General features: G+C 50.8%; 2 protein-coding genes across 5 annotated transcripts in view; one reads left to right on the top strand and one right to left on the bottom strand.

Annotated features, from left to right (window-relative positions):
- The window catches only part of Arsg (arylsulfatase G), a 111,869-nt gene extending 111,409 nt beyond the window's left edge, over nucleotides 1-460 (top strand). For all 3 annotated transcript variants that reach the window (XM_042702728.1, XM_042702729.1, XM_042702727.1), the window contains one exon: nucleotides 77-460. In XM_042702728.1, the coding sequence (XP_042558662.1) occupies nucleotides 77-351 (275 nt within the window). In that variant the 3' untranslated portion in view covers nucleotides 352-460. The remainder of the gene's footprint in view (nucleotides 1-76) is intronic.
- Nucleotides 461-1,768: 1,308 nt separating this feature from the next.
- Nucleotides 1,769-17,071, bottom strand: part of Wipi1 (WD repeat domain, phosphoinositide interacting 1) — a 33,880-nt gene continuing 18,577 nt past the window's right edge. Inside the window, exons 6-13 of one of the 2 annotated variants that reach the window (XM_042665443.1) lie at nucleotides 16,592-16,684; nucleotides 15,568-15,638; nucleotides 14,379-14,486; nucleotides 8,543-8,707; nucleotides 7,525-7,632; nucleotides 6,476-6,594; nucleotides 5,662-5,826; nucleotides 1,769-2,318 (exon numbers count right to left, since the gene is read on the bottom strand). In XM_042665443.1, the coding sequence (XP_042521377.1) occupies nucleotides 5,705-5,826; nucleotides 6,476-6,594; nucleotides 7,525-7,632; nucleotides 8,543-8,707; nucleotides 14,379-14,486; nucleotides 15,568-15,638; nucleotides 16,592-16,684 (786 nt within the window). In that variant the 3' untranslated portion in view covers nucleotides 1,769-2,318; nucleotides 5,662-5,704. The remainder of the gene's footprint in view (nucleotides 2,319-5,661; nucleotides 5,827-6,475; nucleotides 6,595-7,524; nucleotides 7,633-8,542; nucleotides 8,708-14,378; nucleotides 14,487-15,567; nucleotides 15,639-16,591; nucleotides 16,685-17,071) is intronic. The other variant, XM_042665442.1, reaches the window with a different exon arrangement.

Here is a 17,071-nt window from a genome sequence, read left to right as displayed (position 1 = left end):
AGGCAGTGTCAATCACCTTTGCAGCTCAAAGTCAAGGTTGAGTTAACTGAGGCTTCTGTGGTCTTCCGTCCTCTAGGTGGAGCCAGAGCTTGTGATGGGAGCATTGGGTTTGAGCAGCACCATCCATTTCCCCTCATTTTCAATCTCCAAGACGATGCTGCAGAAGGCAGGCCCCTCCATAGAAGGGATGCCGCATACCAGGCTGTGCTGCCTCAGGTCAAGAAGGCTCTGGAGGCTGTCCTTCAAGATATTGCCAATGACAACACCTCCAGGGCAGACTACACTCAGGACCCATCCGTCATGCCCTGTTGTAACCCCTACCAAATTGCCTGTCGCTGCCAGACCTCCTAGCACGCTGTTGTGGCCCCCAGGAGGAATGTTGAGAAGCTGGGCACATTTTTAGCCTCTCTTTAAAAATAAAGCTCAGGGCTGGGAAGGTGGCTCAGTGGTAGAGCGCTTGCCTTGCATGTATGAGGCCCTGGGTTCGATTCCTCAGCACCACATAAGCAGAAAAAGCCAGAAGTGGTGCTGTGGCTCAAGTGGTAGAGTGCTTGCCTTGAGCTGAATTGCTCAGGGACAGCACCCAGGCCCAGAGTTCAAGACCCATGACTGACAAATAAATAAAAAATAAAAATAAGGCTCAGTATTTTGGTGGTGGTGGGGGGGCACCACTTTGTCTCTCTCTCCCCTGTCCCTGCGCCTGCTGTCCCTTCTCCATGGGCTGGAGGTAATTCCTGAGCCCCGCGGGCTCTGGGGCGGAAGCCAAGGTGTCCCGAATGCTCACTGGCTTTAGAGTCAACCCCAGATTTAAGCTCCTGATCTGAAACTTAGCACAGTCATTTAACCCTTCTTTGCAAGGTGGTTTTGAAGGTCAACACGGGAAAGTACCTGGTATATTTATTACCTGACAGAACCGATACTTCGGCATGCCCCCAGTTTCACGAGTCTTTTTAGCAGGAATGTATACCAAAAGGTATTATGCAGAGCAGATCTTTACCATCTTTATTTTTGACTGTACTGGGGCTTGAGCTTGCTAAGCAGGTGCTCTACCACTTGAGCCACACCTTCAGCCCCTTTTTACTTTAGTATGTTTTTAACCTAGGGCTTTTTTTTTTGGTTCAGGCCTAGCCTTGTGACCACAATCCTCCTACCCATGCCGGCCACGTAGCTGAGATCATAAGTTCTAGCTACCTATGCCCTGCTTACTGATTAAGATGGAGGTCTCACTAATCTCTTCCCAAGATGACCTCAAATATCAATCCCCGCCCCCCATCTCTGCCTCCTGACTATGAGTAGCTGGGGTTAGAGGTGTGCCCACCTGGTCTGGCCCTCAGATGTTGCCACGTATGTGTCCTGAAAAAAAATACACATCTTCAATGTTTCTGAATACCTGGGATCTTGGGAAACTGCAAAACCTAGCTCAGTAGGTTTAGAGGAAAAACCAAGGGCCTACATTTCTAGCAAGTTCCCCAAGGATGCCTTGAGAGGCCTAGATCTCAACCAAAGATAGGTATAGATGAATCCATGGCTCTGCTCTTCTCTTTACCCCTCTTAAAAGACTTTAGCTCTCCCTACACATGAAAACTTTTAATAGGGGTGGATGGGAGATGGGAAGGGATGGGAAGGGGAAACAAAGGGGGAGGCAACAATGCTTGATAAGAAATGTACTCATCATCTTGTCCATGTAATTGTAACTCCTCTGTACGGTATTTTCACACACACAAAAAAGAAATATTAATGAAGTTAAAAAAAAAACAAACCTCAAAAATGCATTTGCCATGGTTTATTTAGTGTCCTAAATGGGACTCCAAGGTAATAATAAATGATTTATTCTACTCACTGCAAAAATACTTTGCCTGGCTAAAATAATCTTTATATATTTGTAATATACAAGAAATACAATTCAAAAAGGTTTTTCCTATAAGTACATTTTTTTTTTTTTTTACACAGCATACATTTAGAAAGGATGCCCTTTTTAAATATAAAATTCTGGTTATGTACCAGTATAGTTAGTTAGCATTTGCATGGTGGTTTGACAGTATCTTAAATAGCATGATATAGACAGAAGCTCCCCGCCCACTGGCAGCCGGGGCTGAGCGGGCCCAGGGAGGAGTTAGTTAACCATGTCCCGTGGCTCAGTCTGCCCAGCACCCAGGGTTCAATCCTGCCTCCCATTTCTGCTCAGACAATCGCACTCCATTCTTCCACTTTCCTTGTTTCTCCACAAGCACCTGACAGGGGATGTCCTGATTTCTGAGGCGTGCTTCTCGTCAGGATGGCTTCGTTTTGCCCTTCTGACTCCCACGGCACAAGATTATCTACCGGAATCAAAACAGAATGACCTTACTCTTCCCTGGAAGGGGCTGGGGGCAGCTGTGCTTCCTACAGGCCGGGGGCCACGCCGTCCGCAGGGGAGGTGGAGCTTCTCCGGTCACAGAGAACCCCACCCAGTCCTATGCAGGTACAGATGATTATGGAACACTGAAAAACTGGCTATACATAAAACGTGTGCAGGTATATTTATACATCTATACGCATTAAAAAGGCTCGTCTTTAATTGTAAACACGGACTGCTAAATCACTTAAGCCAGTATATGTCCTTGGTGAAAACTCTTTTATGCTGGTTCACAAGGCTAAGAGTCACAAAACCCTGGGTTCCTCCTGAGGGACCGGAAGTGATTATCCTGCCTTTCTCTCATTCGGAGCAAAGTTGACCCCAAGGAGAGAGAGGTGGTATGAGGGCGGTGATATCGTATTCTACAGAGGTCACTGGTGATGACCCAGGGGACAGGCAGAGTCCCAGGGAGCCCTGACGGAGGTCCCTGGCAGGCCTGTGCTGAAGAGATTTCAACCAAGCTGATACTCAAAGACTCTTCTACAGATCAGAAGCGTTTAAGGAATGTGAGTCAAGACATGGACTCTGGACCAGTACTTGCAACCAATATGGCGGCTCAGAACCAGGGCAGTGGGCAGGCTTTTCTAGCATCCCTCCTTGAACATGGCTGCCAGTGGGGGCGTGACAGGTAGCACATGTCCCCAGGGCGCTCACCCCTCTGGTCTTTGCTGCTGCTGCTCCAGAGGCTCCCTGGGAGCACTGGTCCTTCTTCACCTTCTGCCTGCAGGCTCAGGGACAGGCTGGGCTGATGGCCGCCATGACATCTAGCACCTACCGTGTACGGAGGTCACCTGGCACTTGCTGGAGTCTCATAGCCATTCTGGGGAACTTAGTCGGATCTTAACACTTCTGCTGTCAGGAAGTGATTCTTGTATATAAATATAAATTCTTGGGGGTGCTGGAGCTTGAACCCAGATCCTCATGTGTGCTAGGCAAGCACTCTACCCACTGAGCTATATCTTGAGCTCATACAAATTCTTAAGGCAGTTTAAAGCAGGTTTCACTCATGTGGTAATTAAGGAGGGAGACAAGGCCACTGGCTCGCATTCAGCTCTTTGGCCCTATATAGGCAAATAATCTTCCTAATTTTGTATCGTAGGGGTTTTTTTTTTGCTTTTCTGTCCAGTGCTTTGCACTCACAGGGGCAGGGACTCTACCACTGAGTCACCTTCCCAGCCCCAACAGGTCTTATATACAGCAACTTCAATTCCTTTTTCTTCTTTCACACTAAACAAATGATCAATCCAGGGTGCCTATTATTTATACAGGTTTTCTTTGGCAAGAAGGGACTACTTCCTACATGCCAGAATTACCCTAATTCCCTTAAGTATAAGAGGATTTTTTCTGATTTCACTTGAGAATTTCATTCATGGTGTAGAAATCTTTTATAGCAGTTTCAGACCCTGACCCAGTGCTCTAAGCTTTGGGTGATGTAAGATGGTCACCTTTATCCCCACCGAGTCTGCCCTGGAGTGCTCGGGTTCCTGGAAAATGTCACTTGAGGTCACTAGCCACCAGCTTTCACAGAACAAAACAAAACATGCCCTTTGGGCTGGGTGCTGATGGCTCCCATTTGCAATCCTACCTACCTACTCAGGAGGCTGAAATGCAAGGATCGTGGTTCAAAGCCAGCCTGGGCAGAAAAGTCTGTGATCCTATCTTCAACGGAGTCAGCAAAAAACCAGAACTGGAACTGTGGCTCAATAGGTAGAGTGCCAGTTTTCATCAAAAAAGCTAAAGGACAGCACCCCAAGGCCCGAAAAGAAAATCCAGTACTGGCAGAAATAAAACAAACAACCCCCCCCCCCCCCCGCCCTTTGGTCCTAGTTGGGGTCATGAGAGTCCAATGGGCCAAACAACTGGTTCAGACAGCTATCGTTTGTTAGGCTGCAAGCCAGCAAATGTTTTATCATTTCTAATTAGTATTTTTTAGAACCACTCTGACCCATGACTTAAATATACACGTCACTTGCTGGCCAGGCATTTGGCCACCAAAGCCAGAAATCTCAATGTCAAGCTGCAATCCACAGAGCCAAGCTGAAAGTCACAAACACCCCCTAGTCATGCACAAAAGCCCCCACAGTATTTTTTGGGGGGGGGCAAATATACTCATGATGTTGTTACATGTATCAGCGGGAGAAGGAAGCTAGACCTGCACTCTGTCGTTTTGCAAATGGATCTCAACTGATGCAGAACATACCGCAGGCCTCATGAGTTGTGCACGAAAGCGGAGATGGACACGTTAGCTTTAGGAGTTGGCTTTCCAGACCTTGGTTCAAATACTGTGGCTATTCAAAGTGATCTCCAGCTGTCTGTCTGGGATGTTTTCTAAGCGAGACTTCCAAGAGGGGCCTATGTTGCTTTTGCTAGAAGTTGCAGCAGGTGTGGGTGGACCTGGGACTCCCCAGGGAGAGAATCCTTTTCCCAGCCCCCACCCCCTCCCCATGCGCACTTTGGAACCCAGCGCTCAGCTGGTACCACTTACTGCCGGTTCAGCTGGCAGGATGCGGGGACCCCAGAAAAGATCCTCAGGTGAGCCTTGTGCTGGTGGCTCACTCCGGATATCCTATCTACTCAAGAGGCTGAGATCTGAAGATCGTCAGTTGGAAACCAGCCTGGGCAAAGAACGTCTGTAAGATTCTTCTGTGCCAGTAGTGGTGCTTAAAACCATGAGATTCCTATCTCCACTTAACCAGCAAAAAAGCCTGGGGGTGTGGCACAGATGGTAGAGCACCATCTTTGAGTGAAAAAGCTAAGGGACAGAGTCCAGGCCCTAACCTTTTTAAAAGGTTCCCAGGTGAGCTCACTCCCAGCTCTGGCCTTCCAACACAGCTGCTGCGCAGACTCAGTCTGCCCGGCCAGAGTTATAGCGTGGGTCAGCTCCCCACAGCCAGCTGAGTCCCCGCCACATAGCCCAGCTTGGTCGGCTTGGGGAATGGGAAGGCAGCAGTGGGCATGAGCAGCCCTGAGCGCCTCAGGAAGGGATGAATTCACAGGGGCCGAAGCTCCTACCTTATGAATAGCAGTGTATGGAAGCAAAGGAAAGGTGGAATGAAGGTCTCTGAATGAACACCCAGCCACACTCCCTGATTAGTGTTGGGTTATTCTAACGGGTCAGGTTTAGCCCGACCTGAGGGCTAGCTAGCCTGCAGGATCGAAGCACCCAGCAGCGGTCTAGGGCTGCGTTTTAGAGCAGAGGATTAGTTGTTAGGGACTAGGAAACAAGGAGAGTCGGTCGGTGTGCAAGTATGCAAGGTGACACGCACTTCCTCCCAGGCAGGCAGGCGGATGGCCCTCGCCCTTGCGCTCTTAGGGGTTCCTAATGCTCACAGGGGGAAATTCGTTCTCGTCATCAAGACACACTGGTCCTGTGGCAAACTCGTGTTCCGGAATCACCTCTCCTCGGAGCGCCCCGCCGTCCTCAGAATAGCCTGAGGACCAAGGAGAAAGGAAAACAGCTCAGTTCTTACCCTTAGGACCTCGGGGGAAGGGGGGGGGGGCTGAGAAAAAGAACGAACCAAAGAAACCGCAGTGGCATCCTGGCTTCCAACTACAGCGATTCCTAACTATCCCCTCATCAGCCTCTGACTCAAGATATGGTTGAGTCTCCTTGGTTTCCACCTCAGAGGCCTGCATGTGCACCTCTGTGGAATGATCTAAGAGGCAAAGGGTAAATGCTACTTCTTTTTGGTGCTGGTCCTGGGCTTGAACTCAGGGCCTGGATGCTGGCCCTGAGCTTTTTTTTGCTCAAGGCTAGTGCTCTACCACTTGAGCCTGTACAGCTATATTTCTGGCTTTTTAGTGGCTAGTTGGAGATAAGAATCTCACAGACTTTCTTGCCAGAGCTGGCTTTGAACCTCGATCCTCAGATCTCAGCCTCCTGGGTAGCTAGGATTACAGGCGTGAGCCACCAGAGCCTGGCCTAATGCTGCTTCTTAAGACATGAACCTCTTGTGTTGCGTGGGTCAGGATTAGGGACTTGGATTGAAAGCCATGAGCAGGCCCCATCCAGGGAAGAGTGTGGTGGGGGGGAGAGGGGCAGAGCAGCTGGAGGCTGCCCGGCTGCCCAGCGTGGCTTACCTGGCACTGTGGAGGCTGAAGATGCACTTGGTCTGGCTACTGTGGCTGCGTAAGACTGAGGTAAGGAAGGTCTGAGGTCATTTTCTTGGCTCTCTTCGGTTGTTCCGGAGCCAAGCAAGCTGCATGCAGTAGTTAAGGAGTGGGGGGAAGAAAAGAAATCACTGGATGTGCAGAACGTCTTCAAATGGAAAGGTAGAGCAGGGTCACGCTCCGCTACCTGAAGGTGAATTATAGCCCTGCCGCTAGGCTGTGCTGTCCTTATGAAGTGGCTTAGATCATCAGGGATCATTCATGCAAGTTCAAATGACCCCCCCCTCCCCCATCTGCTCATTTTGCTTAGTGAGAAAGGCTTGCCCTGCCCCCGCAAGCAATTGAACTTCACAGTTCAATTCTGCAAACTTTTTTTTTTGCTGGTCATGGGGCTTGAACTCAGGACCTGGATGCTGCCGTAGAGCTTGTTTGTGCAAGAATAGCGCTTTACCGACTGAGCCGCAGCTCCACTTCCCATTCTCTGGTGGTTAACTGGAGATAAGAGTCTCATGGACTTTTTTGCTCTGTCTGGCTTCAGACCGTGGATCTCAGATCTCAGCCTCCTAAGTAGCTAGGATTACAAGTATGAGCCACCAGCGCCCCAGCAATTTTGGAACTTTAAAAACGATTAACTTCAAATAGTTTGCCACGACTTCAAGTTTTCATGTCCACTATGTGAACAATGCGTCGTGATCAGCGTCGCCCTTTCCATGGTTCTGTATTTATGGAGACCTACTGTGTATACAGTACTGGGTACTGGGTACTTAGCTGAACAGGAGGTGTTTCATTTGCAGTGTGAGGCCTCTGGGCACTGTGAGCCTGAGGGTGCCTGACACAGTACCTGACTGAAGTGGGAATCCACTAAGGGCTGGCCACCATGACAGCCAGGCTAGGGGGACCACAAGGAGCCAGGGAGGAGGGGACCCGAGAGCATCCTGGCTGGACTTCATTCGTGGAGCCACGACAGCTCTCCACACACACATTGCCGAACAGCTGTCTGTGACAACTCGACTCTTCACCTGTGAGTTTTGATTAAGACACAGTCTCCGCCGTCCTGAGGGTCCAAGTTGTAGATGTAAAGGTGTCCGTCAGAGGAGGCCACGAGAAGCCTTGGCAGTTTCTGGATCCTAGGAACCAAGGGGAACAGGAGCTGTGATCTCAGACACGAGAGGCAGCCTTGCTTCAGTGATTGGTCACCAGTTCCTCTCCAGCCACTGACAAAGCTGCAGTTCGCTGATGGGCAGAAGGGCTGCTGGCTGGTCTCTGCGTGCTCATTTTGGATCTTTTTGTGCCAGTACTGAGGCTTCAACTCAAGGCTCTATGCTTTTACTTGGCTTTTTTGCTTAAGTCTGGATCTCTACCATTTGAGCTTCACCTCCACTTCCAGCTTTTTGCTGGTTCATTGAAGAACAGAGTCACTTGAATTTTTCGGCCCAGCCTGCTTTGAACCAGTCTCCTCAAACCCCAGCTTCCTGAGAACTCTGAGATTATAGGTGTGAGCTACTAACATCTGGCCACAACTGTATTATTATTATTACTATTATTATGAGACAGGGTCTCACTGGGTAGCCCAGGCTGGATTTGAATCTGTGATCATCCATAAACTCCGCTTCCTCACTGATAGGATTACAGGCATACACCACCATACCTGTTCCTAAACCGGCTTCAATGGGGGGAAAATTTTTTTTTTTAATGTTCTACTTCTTTCATTAACTCCTTAAACCTCTTCAAACACCTGTCAGCCCCGTGGTGTCTGAGTGAAGACAACAGAAGTGGAGGATTTTTAAGTAACCATCTATAAAGAGGAATTGTTTCCAAGATGGTATCAGAAACCAGAAGGATAATATTCCCAGGCTAGCTTCCAGCCTGAACCCCCATTAAAATGAGAGGCGAGCAGTGACTGGCTGACTGTGCACAGCCTGCTTTGGGGGCCTCTTGTCTTCTATTCCCTTCCTATCGTGAGGGATCCCGAGGTTTGGGAAAGCGCCTGTGAGCTGAGCTGGGTGAAGATGGGTGTCTCCATACATACATACGTACGTCGAGAGCGTGCAGATATTCTTCTGCCCGGAGAAGTTCAGGCGGCCCGTGGCAAAGGCCCTGTCCTGGTTCATCATGTCGGACACCTGGGCGGGGAGGTAGTTGGTAGCAGCCATGAACACCTTCCCCATGTAGCCACTCCATGTGGAAGGCTCTTCTGGGCGGCTGGAGGGGCAATGCAGAGGCCAGGATGAGCCACGTCCCCTCAGTGATCGCCACACCCCACTCCTGCCACAGGCAGAGACTGCCTGAGCCCCAGGTTCTAGCCCCCTGTCAGTCCTGTTATTTGGACAATAAGGAAAGATTACTGGGGGACCATTTGTCTTTCAGAAGAGCCATCGAGAAGCCATTAAGAGGTTCCCTGTGCTTTCTTGTATTAAAGTCATGTATCTGAGCCAGGAGCCAGTGGTTCACGCCTGCCATCCTAGCTACTCAGGAGGCTGAGATCTGAGGATGGTGGTTCAAAGCCAGCCTGGGCAGGAAAGTCTGTGAGACTGATCTCCAATAAACCACCAGAAAACCAGAAGTGTGGCTCAAGCGGTAGAGCACTTGCCTTGAGCTGAAGAGCTGAGGGACAGTGCCCAGGCCCAGAGTTCAAGCCCCATGAGTGACAAAAAAAAAAGAAGAGTGTATTTGATGATTAGTATGATTTCTACATGTCCAAAAATGGGCAAGGGTAGAGAATGAGCTGCACTTGCTGTGTGGATGCTGGAAAACGAGCCCCTGCCTGCATGGGGCTGGGCGAGGAACAGGCAGATCCCAGCGGGGAAGGCCTCCTGAGCCAGACAAGGGCAAGCTTCCGGGAAAGACACTCTGGGTGGCATCTGATGACAGCCAGGGAGCCAGCTGGGCATCCAGGGGACCCAACAAGACCTGCTAGGTCCCCTGCAGCCACTGCCTCCACCAGACAGCCCCACTGTGAGTGACACCCCCGTCTCTGTGCTCTACAGTGTGGCAGCACACGGCGTCCCCGGAGTGCCTGCGGTGGCTCTGCCAGCAACCCTGATGCGGCAGACCAGAGCCCTTGGCTCATTCCTCACCACTACAAACTGGCCAGGGGGGTCTCTGAGGAAGCTCCTGGACCCCTCTAGACCCAGCCGTGTGCTGGTGGGTGACATGCCAATCCTGCACACAAGGTGGGGACACGGGTGTGTAAAAGAGGAGGAAGCTGCTACAGCTTCTTCAGGCCCATGCAGGCGGGACAGGAGGGCCGAAGGTCCTCACCCTCTTGGGTTCTGTGTGTTTTCTTATTTGAAAAGCAGGGACGATCGTGAGTCCCTTTCTGGTCGTGTGTTGGGAGGAGGAAAGAGGCTCGGCAGAGAGCAAAGTAGGTGGCAGATGTGGCTGTGTACAGTGAGGTCTCGGGGAGGTGGCGGCCACTGAACTTTGAAGGCAAGGGAGGAGCTGGGGCTTCATTCCCCAGGGCAGAGAGAGAGAGAGGGGGAGAGGGAAAGAGAGGGATAGAGAGATCTCACAAGGAGAAATGAGAAGGAGTCACGGGCAAAGGAGCATTTTCAGAAGATCATCTAGCAAGAGGATAAGGGACAGAATGGTCAAAGGAGGCTAGAGCCAAGTACCGTGGCTCAAGCCTGTAGTCCTAGCAACTTGAGACTGGGGGATTCCTGGGAACAAGTATGAGACTCTATCTTAACCGGTGGCCGGGTGCAGTTTGCCCGCCTGGCATGGCAGCTATGGGGAAGCACAATGTCTGAGCTCTGTGACCCACACCTGTCATCCCAGCCACAAATGGAGGCACCATAGGTGGATTGCTTTATGCCAAGCTGGAATTACTTGAAAGTACATGAGGCAAAAGAGGCTAGAGGAGTGGCTCAAGTGGTAGAGCGCCTGCTTAGCAAGCATGAGGTCCTGAGTTCAAACCCCACTACCCATGTGTCCTCCACCCCCCAGACAAAGTAATAAAATACAATAAACTGGGAAGAGGAGACCAAATATAGGCATGATGAAGTCAAGGGCAGAGGCCAGGGAAGCAAATGGGAGCCACAAGCCACACCATCCAGATATTCCGACTCTTCATAGATGTGTCCAGTGGCCCCTGGTCACAGACACAGGACTGCTCAGGGGACAATGAGTTTCCTGTCCTATGCACCAATGACAGGTAGAGGCAGCAGGCGGGAGACGCTGGCTCCTCTTGGACCTGGGTCACCGGTGGTTGAGGGGTTTGGTTAACAGATGGGCGCTCGGCAGGGCTCAGCCTGCTCCAGCAGAGGACAGCACGAGTGATGGAAGGCTCCAGAAGAGAGCGGTGCTATTTCAGAGGTTGTTTGGGAAGGCAGCAAAGTCTAGAGAGAAGATCTCATCTCTGAGCAAAGTGTGCAGGGGGAAAAAAAAGTACAGGGCCAAAAAAACATACAGGGCAAAAAAAAAAAAAAATGTACAGGCTTGGGGAGCCCCACTTCCCCCGCCCTGCCCCCCCCCCCCCAAGCAGGTGTTAGAAAAGTCTCTGGGGAGTCTAAGCAGGGGAGGGAGCAGCCATTGTTCCTAACACCAATGGGGGTGGTAGTGAGGGGAAGTCCTCTGGGAAGGGGCGGGGGGGGGGGGGGGGGGGGAGGGGGGGGAGGGGAAGCTACCACATTCACAGAGCCAAGACCTGGTCTTTTTGGGGAGACCTGGGATGAAAGAGATGGGGAGGGTGGGAGCTACAACACACCACTGCATTCCAGGACAGTAAACCTATCCCAGTGGTGGATTTATTACACGTGGTTGTGAGCAAGCATGGTCAAAAAGTAGTTTAAAGATTCAGAAGACAAAGCTGGGCACCCGTAATCCTAGCTACACAGGAGGCTGAGACTTGAGGATTGCAGTTCAAAGCCAGCCTGGGGAGGAAAGGCCAGGAGACTCTTAAGCTCCAATTAACCACCAGAAAATCAGAAGTGGTGCAGTGGCTCAAGTGGTAGAGCGCTAGCCTTGAGCTGAAGACCTGAGGGACAGCGCTGAAGCCCAGAGTTCAAGACCCACAACCGACAGAAAAACAAAAAGCGAAAAAAAAAAAAAAAGACAGACATTTCAAAAACAAAACTTTGATTTCCTGTGTGCATCACAGGAGAAGCCCTCAGCCGGCCCCAAGTAATCGGCAGCTGTGTTCAAACTGTGTTTAAATCGTTCTGTGATCGCTTGAGTGTTTCCCTGACCTTAATTCTGGAAAACAGGATTCTCCAAAAAGCAAATGGTGCTCCTACCACCCCAAAATCAAGGTACAAGTTAATGTGCTTGAGTGGTAAAGGGGCAATTTTACATTGGTTGAAGACAGAATGTCCTTAGTGGAAGTCTGATGGTCTTGTGGGAAAAATAAAATCCACCATCCACAGAACAGCGCTGAGCTCCATGCCTCTGGAGCATGCGTGGTTCTCCCTGGAACCACAGACACGCGGATACCTCAATGTCAGAGGCCGGGCACCATACCATACTAAGAAGGTGGAGAAAGTGTTTTTCTCCTGAGAGGCTTATCCAGTTAGGAGGAGGTGAATTTCTCCCAGTCACCAGGGTGCTTAGGATGTGGCCGAGCGACATCTCCAGTTCTGACTGGCGGTCTAGTGTCAATCTGGTGGGTAAAAATGTGGCGCTTGCTGTGGACGCTGGATCTGGAGACTGAGGCTGGCTTTGAGCGGGTTGCTGAACTTCTCAGAGCCTCAGTTTCCCCAGTATCTCATGCCTTCCCTGCCTGCCTTCTAGAAATCCCATGGGCACCCAGGGAGGAGGTGTGGAAAGTGTTCTGTAGCCCAGAGCTACAGAACATGAGCTCCAGGCCAGGGCTAGCATCATTAGCCTTCACTCGAGCACCTGCTTTTAGAAGATAATTGAGCAAATCTCTAGATGTTTCCTGTTTCAGTTTCCTAGACTGGCTCTCAATGGTAGAGTCAAGAAGCACTTTGGGTGTCTGCAGCTTCCTAGGCACAAGCTGCCTAATTTGTCACTAGAATCATAAAATAATAAGAAACTAAGCGACACACCACTGGTTACAAAGTAACCATTCTTTTCTACCATGCTTGGAGGAAGGCTGGGCCACTGGATGCAGCCCCAGAGACTAGCTAGTGGAGACGGGAATTCTCCTAACTCCAACATAGGCACGCACCTAGCAGGTGCTTAGTAACAAACACACTCACACCCAACAGCAGGCAGAATTCTAGTGAGCCTCTGAAGAGACATACCCCAGCCCCCAATCTGTAGGGCTGCTGAGATCCCAGTACATGCTGTTATGCAGCTCAGGTGGCCCCCAACTGTTTACCTAGGTGGGCTTGATCCAACCACATCTGCCCTTAATAATAGAACACATGCCAGGTATGGTAGAGTATGCCTGTAGTCCCAGCTACTCAGGCGGCTGAGATAGGGGGAGCCCTGGAGCCCAGGAGTTCGAGGCCAGCTTGGCCTATATAGCAAACCAGAAAGAAAAACATGCCAAGCACTGGGGGCTGGCATCTTTAATTCTAGCTACTTAGAAGGCTGAGATGTGAGGATTGCGGTTTGAAGCCAGCCCACGCAAGAAAGTCTGTGAGACTCTTATCTCTAATTAATCACCAACAAGCAGAAAAGCAGAGCTGTGGGTCAACGCAGAGCTCCAGACTTCAGTGGAAAAAGCTGAGCCAGTGCCTAGGCCCTGAGGTCAGGCCCCAGAACTGATACAGCACTCCTGCCCGGCGCTGGTGGCTCACGCCTGTCATCCTAGCTACTCAGGAGGCTGAGATCTGAGGATTGCAGTTCAAAGCCAGTCTGGGCAGGGAAATCTATGAGACTCTTATCTCCAATGAACCACCAGAAAACCGGAAGTGGCGCTGTGGCTCAAGTGGAAGAGCACTCGCCTTGAGCTGAAGAGCTAAGAGACAGCGCACAGGCCCAGAGTTCAAGCCCCACAACCAACGAAAAGAAACAAAAACAAACAACAACAAAAACAAAAACTCCTCTGCAAGAGACTTGCCCTGGCTAGCCTGGGTGAGGCCCTGGGTTCTATCCTCCCCGACGGGAAGGAAGTTTGAAGGGCATGAGGAGGAGAGGAGGAGTGAAAGGGAGGCCGCGGGTGTGAAGGCTGTGTAGGAGGGAATGTGAGCGGCCCAGGATCACGACAGCCAGGAGGGAAGCGGAGGGGTCACAGCCACAGCCGACAGGACCTGCACCCTTGTCAGTAAGAGGGATGAGTTCAGAAGAGGGCTCTGAGCCCCGGGTGAGAACACAGATTGCTTGGAGACACCTCCACCTCAGCCTTGGGAGTCTCCGAGCACAGAACCCCACCATGCCGTGCTTGGCTTCTAACCTCCAGAGCTGTGAGATCATGACTCTGTGGAGACTAGGTTTGTGACTTTGTTACAGCAGCCATAGAAAACTAACACACACACACACACACACACACACACACGCACACACACACACACCCCACCCCCCGCCCCCCGCCGCTGCAGCGGTTACACTCAGTGTCTATCAAGCACTCAGTGGGGATGGCAAGGAACAATAATGCGATGCTATGTTTCTAGCTAGGCTGGTTACACAGCCCACTGGCCAATGCCTATTGATGCTTGCTATAGATCAGGTGCTACACTAAAAGCTTTATATCCACACGCATTCAATCCTCATAGCAAGCCTACGATGCACACACTGTTAGGATTATTTTACAGATGAGGAACAGGATACCGCCAAGAGTCAATGACCTCCACCTCGGGAGCACGGGCCCAGATTTAGTGCTTCTGCACATGCCTCCACCAGTGGACTGATGTTTTAATAAATCAGGCCAGATGTGCGACATCCGAAAAGAAATCCTCTACACAGGCAGAGGAATCAGGGCCTGTCTCTTTCTCTCCTCCTTTCTTCCCCTTTTCTGGGCCCCATTTACCTATTGGCAAGGTGTTCCAGCTTGAAGATGTGCACGGTCTCTGTGTTGCTGGAGGCACACAGGAACTGAGAGTCCATACTGAAGACTAGGGAGCTGATCGTCACATACCTACACACAGCGACACACAGCCCAGTGAGCTCCAACAATGAGGGTCACCACCCTGCTGTCCCCAGATCAGCCTCGGAAAGCATCTCAAAAGAACCCAGGTATTGGGGCTGGGAAGGTGGCTCAGTGGTAGAGCGCATGCCTTGCATGCATAAGGCCCTTGGTTCGATTCCTCAGCACCACATAAGCAAAAAGAAAAAAAGGCGGAAGTGGCACTGTGGCTCAAGTGGTAGAGCGCTAGCCTTGAGCTGAAGAGCTGAGGGACAGCGCCCAGGCCCAGAGTTCAGGCCCCATGACCGGACCCCCCCCCCCAAAAAAAAGAATCCAGGTATTCTATATCCGCCTTCCACACCAATGAGGAGAAGATGCACAAAGGATCATGGTTTTGAGCCCGGTGCCAGTGGCTCATGCTTGTAATCTTAGCTACTTAGGAGACTGAGAACTGAGGATCTCAGTTCAGAGCCAGCCCGAGCAGGAAAGTCTGTGAGATTCCTATCTCCAGTTAACCACCAAAAAAAACCCAAAATGCTGAATGTGGAGCTGTAGCTCTACGGGTAGTGTGTCAGTCTTGGGCAGAAAAGCTAAGGGACAAGCCCTGGCCCTGAATTTCAAGGTCCAGTAATGGCATGTGTGTGCATGCATGTGTAAACACACACATATACGTACAGATCATGGTGCAGAGAAACAAGGCCTGGCCCTTCCTCTAGCCAGAAGCCTCCTGTGCTCCTTTGAAGATGCCAGCTGCTCTGCGCCAATCAAGCTGCAGAACGCTGCAGTGGGAAGGACCCAAATAGCCACACTTCCATGGAGTGAATCAGAAATTATTTTTGGGTTGTGACTCGGAGTTCTCTGGTTTCTCCCCGCACACATCAAAAGATGTGCTGAACTCCTGTGTCCAACTGCTTCTCTGCTGGCAGTTTTACTAAGCCCCATGTGCGGCCCCAGTGTCAATGACCCGAGAAAGTACATGAATAATACTTCCTCTGGGTGAGAGGGGGGGCCCGGGGCTGGCCGCTGTCCTCTCCTGTCAGCCATGACAGGGCCTCTGTGGGACTAGAAAGCAGGTTTAACACAGAACACAGACCTTTTCATTCCTCTCCGGAACTCATAGAGCTTTTGTCCGTCAGGTACAGAGAACACCCGGATGACTGTGCCCTGGAAAAGACAGGCGGGTGGTCGTTTCCTAACCAGAAGTGCCTCACGCTGCGGTGTCCCTCTAGAGAGCAGTTTGTTTGATTGGTTTTAAACATCTAATCGGAAGAGGGAGCACAGAGTATTCAGAGAGGCATTGTTATTTGTACACGTGCCAAAGAAGCAAATCTTGGAACCTTGAACACTGACTCCTTTTCTCTCTCCACCTCTGCCCAAGGCTCTAAGTGTGCATGCAAGTATGTATGTATGTATGTATGTATGCATGGGGGTATTCATGTATGATGTGTGTTTAGATGTATGTGTGCACGTATGTGTGTCTATATGTGTGTTATGTGTTTCCAAACGGTCCCGGTTTCCTAGAATCTTTTACCTCTGGCTATGAAAATATACCTGCTTTGAATGACAGTTGAAATTAGGTTCTATGATTATTCCAGTCAGAGAAGATCAATCTCTCTGACTAGACAGCTAAATATTTAGTGGACACTGTTTAAGAAATGCAGTGTCTATCTGCATCTGTGGAGAGAAACGCATGCACATTTCTTAATAAGATGGTATGGGGGGGGGGGGAGGCAGGGATCTGAAATCCACACCCTTAAACAAATTCAGAGCCAGGTACTGATGGCTCACACCTGTAATCCTAGCTATTCAGAAGGCTGAGATCTGAAGCTCAAGGTTTGAAGCTAGCAGAGGAAGACCAACCTGAGAAACTCTTATGCTGGAAGTGGTTCAAGTGGTACAGGGCTAGACTGGGCGGAAAAAGCCAAGTGAGAGCATGGGGCCGAGTTCAAGCACCAGTACTAGCATGTGCACACGTGTGTGCACGCACACGCACAATAATCTGAGGAGGCCAAGAGACTCATCAGACTTCATGTTACCAGCTTGCCCCAGATCTTGGGGTACCTCAAGAACCATCCGGTGAACCCACAGACAGGAGGAGATGCTGGGAGCACACTTACTTTCTCCGACGCGCTCGCTAGTCTGGAGCCTGAGGAGTTGAAGGCAAGGGCAGCCAGCGATCCCTCATGGGCTGCGATGGTGCAGACAGTTTTCTGGTGGTGACAAAAAGGGATGGCTCTGGGGTAGATTTCATCTCCCTCGCCTTCCTCTCTCCTGACTTCTCCCTCATCTGCTGGGCTCCCTGTCTCCCTCGCTCCACCAGCCCACTTGCACATTAGCTGCACAACCTTCTTCTTGGGTAGCAAGGAAGCTTTGGAAGAACAGTGGGTAGGGATGGGTGACAAGCCACACTTGGGCCCTGTGTGACCCAGTCTGACAACTCAGCCACTAGCTGGCAGGCGACTGCATCACGCTACAGATGTTCTGGCACCTGGCTACTATACTACAGTTGTCTGATGGAGGGTCCCAGGGTAAACATCATTACCTTTTCCTCCACCCAGCCAGGAGTGGGAAACTCCCTTCCATACCTCACCCCACCC

This window comes from Dipodomys spectabilis, unplaced genomic scaffold (assembly GCF_019054845.1).
Source record: "Dipodomys spectabilis isolate Male_0828 unplaced genomic scaffold, ASM1905484v1 ptg000329l, whole genome shotgun sequence".
In the NCBI taxonomy this organism is placed as follows: Eukaryota; Metazoa; Chordata; class Mammalia; order Rodentia; family Heteromyidae; genus Dipodomys; species Dipodomys spectabilis.
The sequence above is the reverse complement of the archived record's forward strand: the minus strand, read 5'-3'. Positions and strand labels throughout refer to the sequence as shown.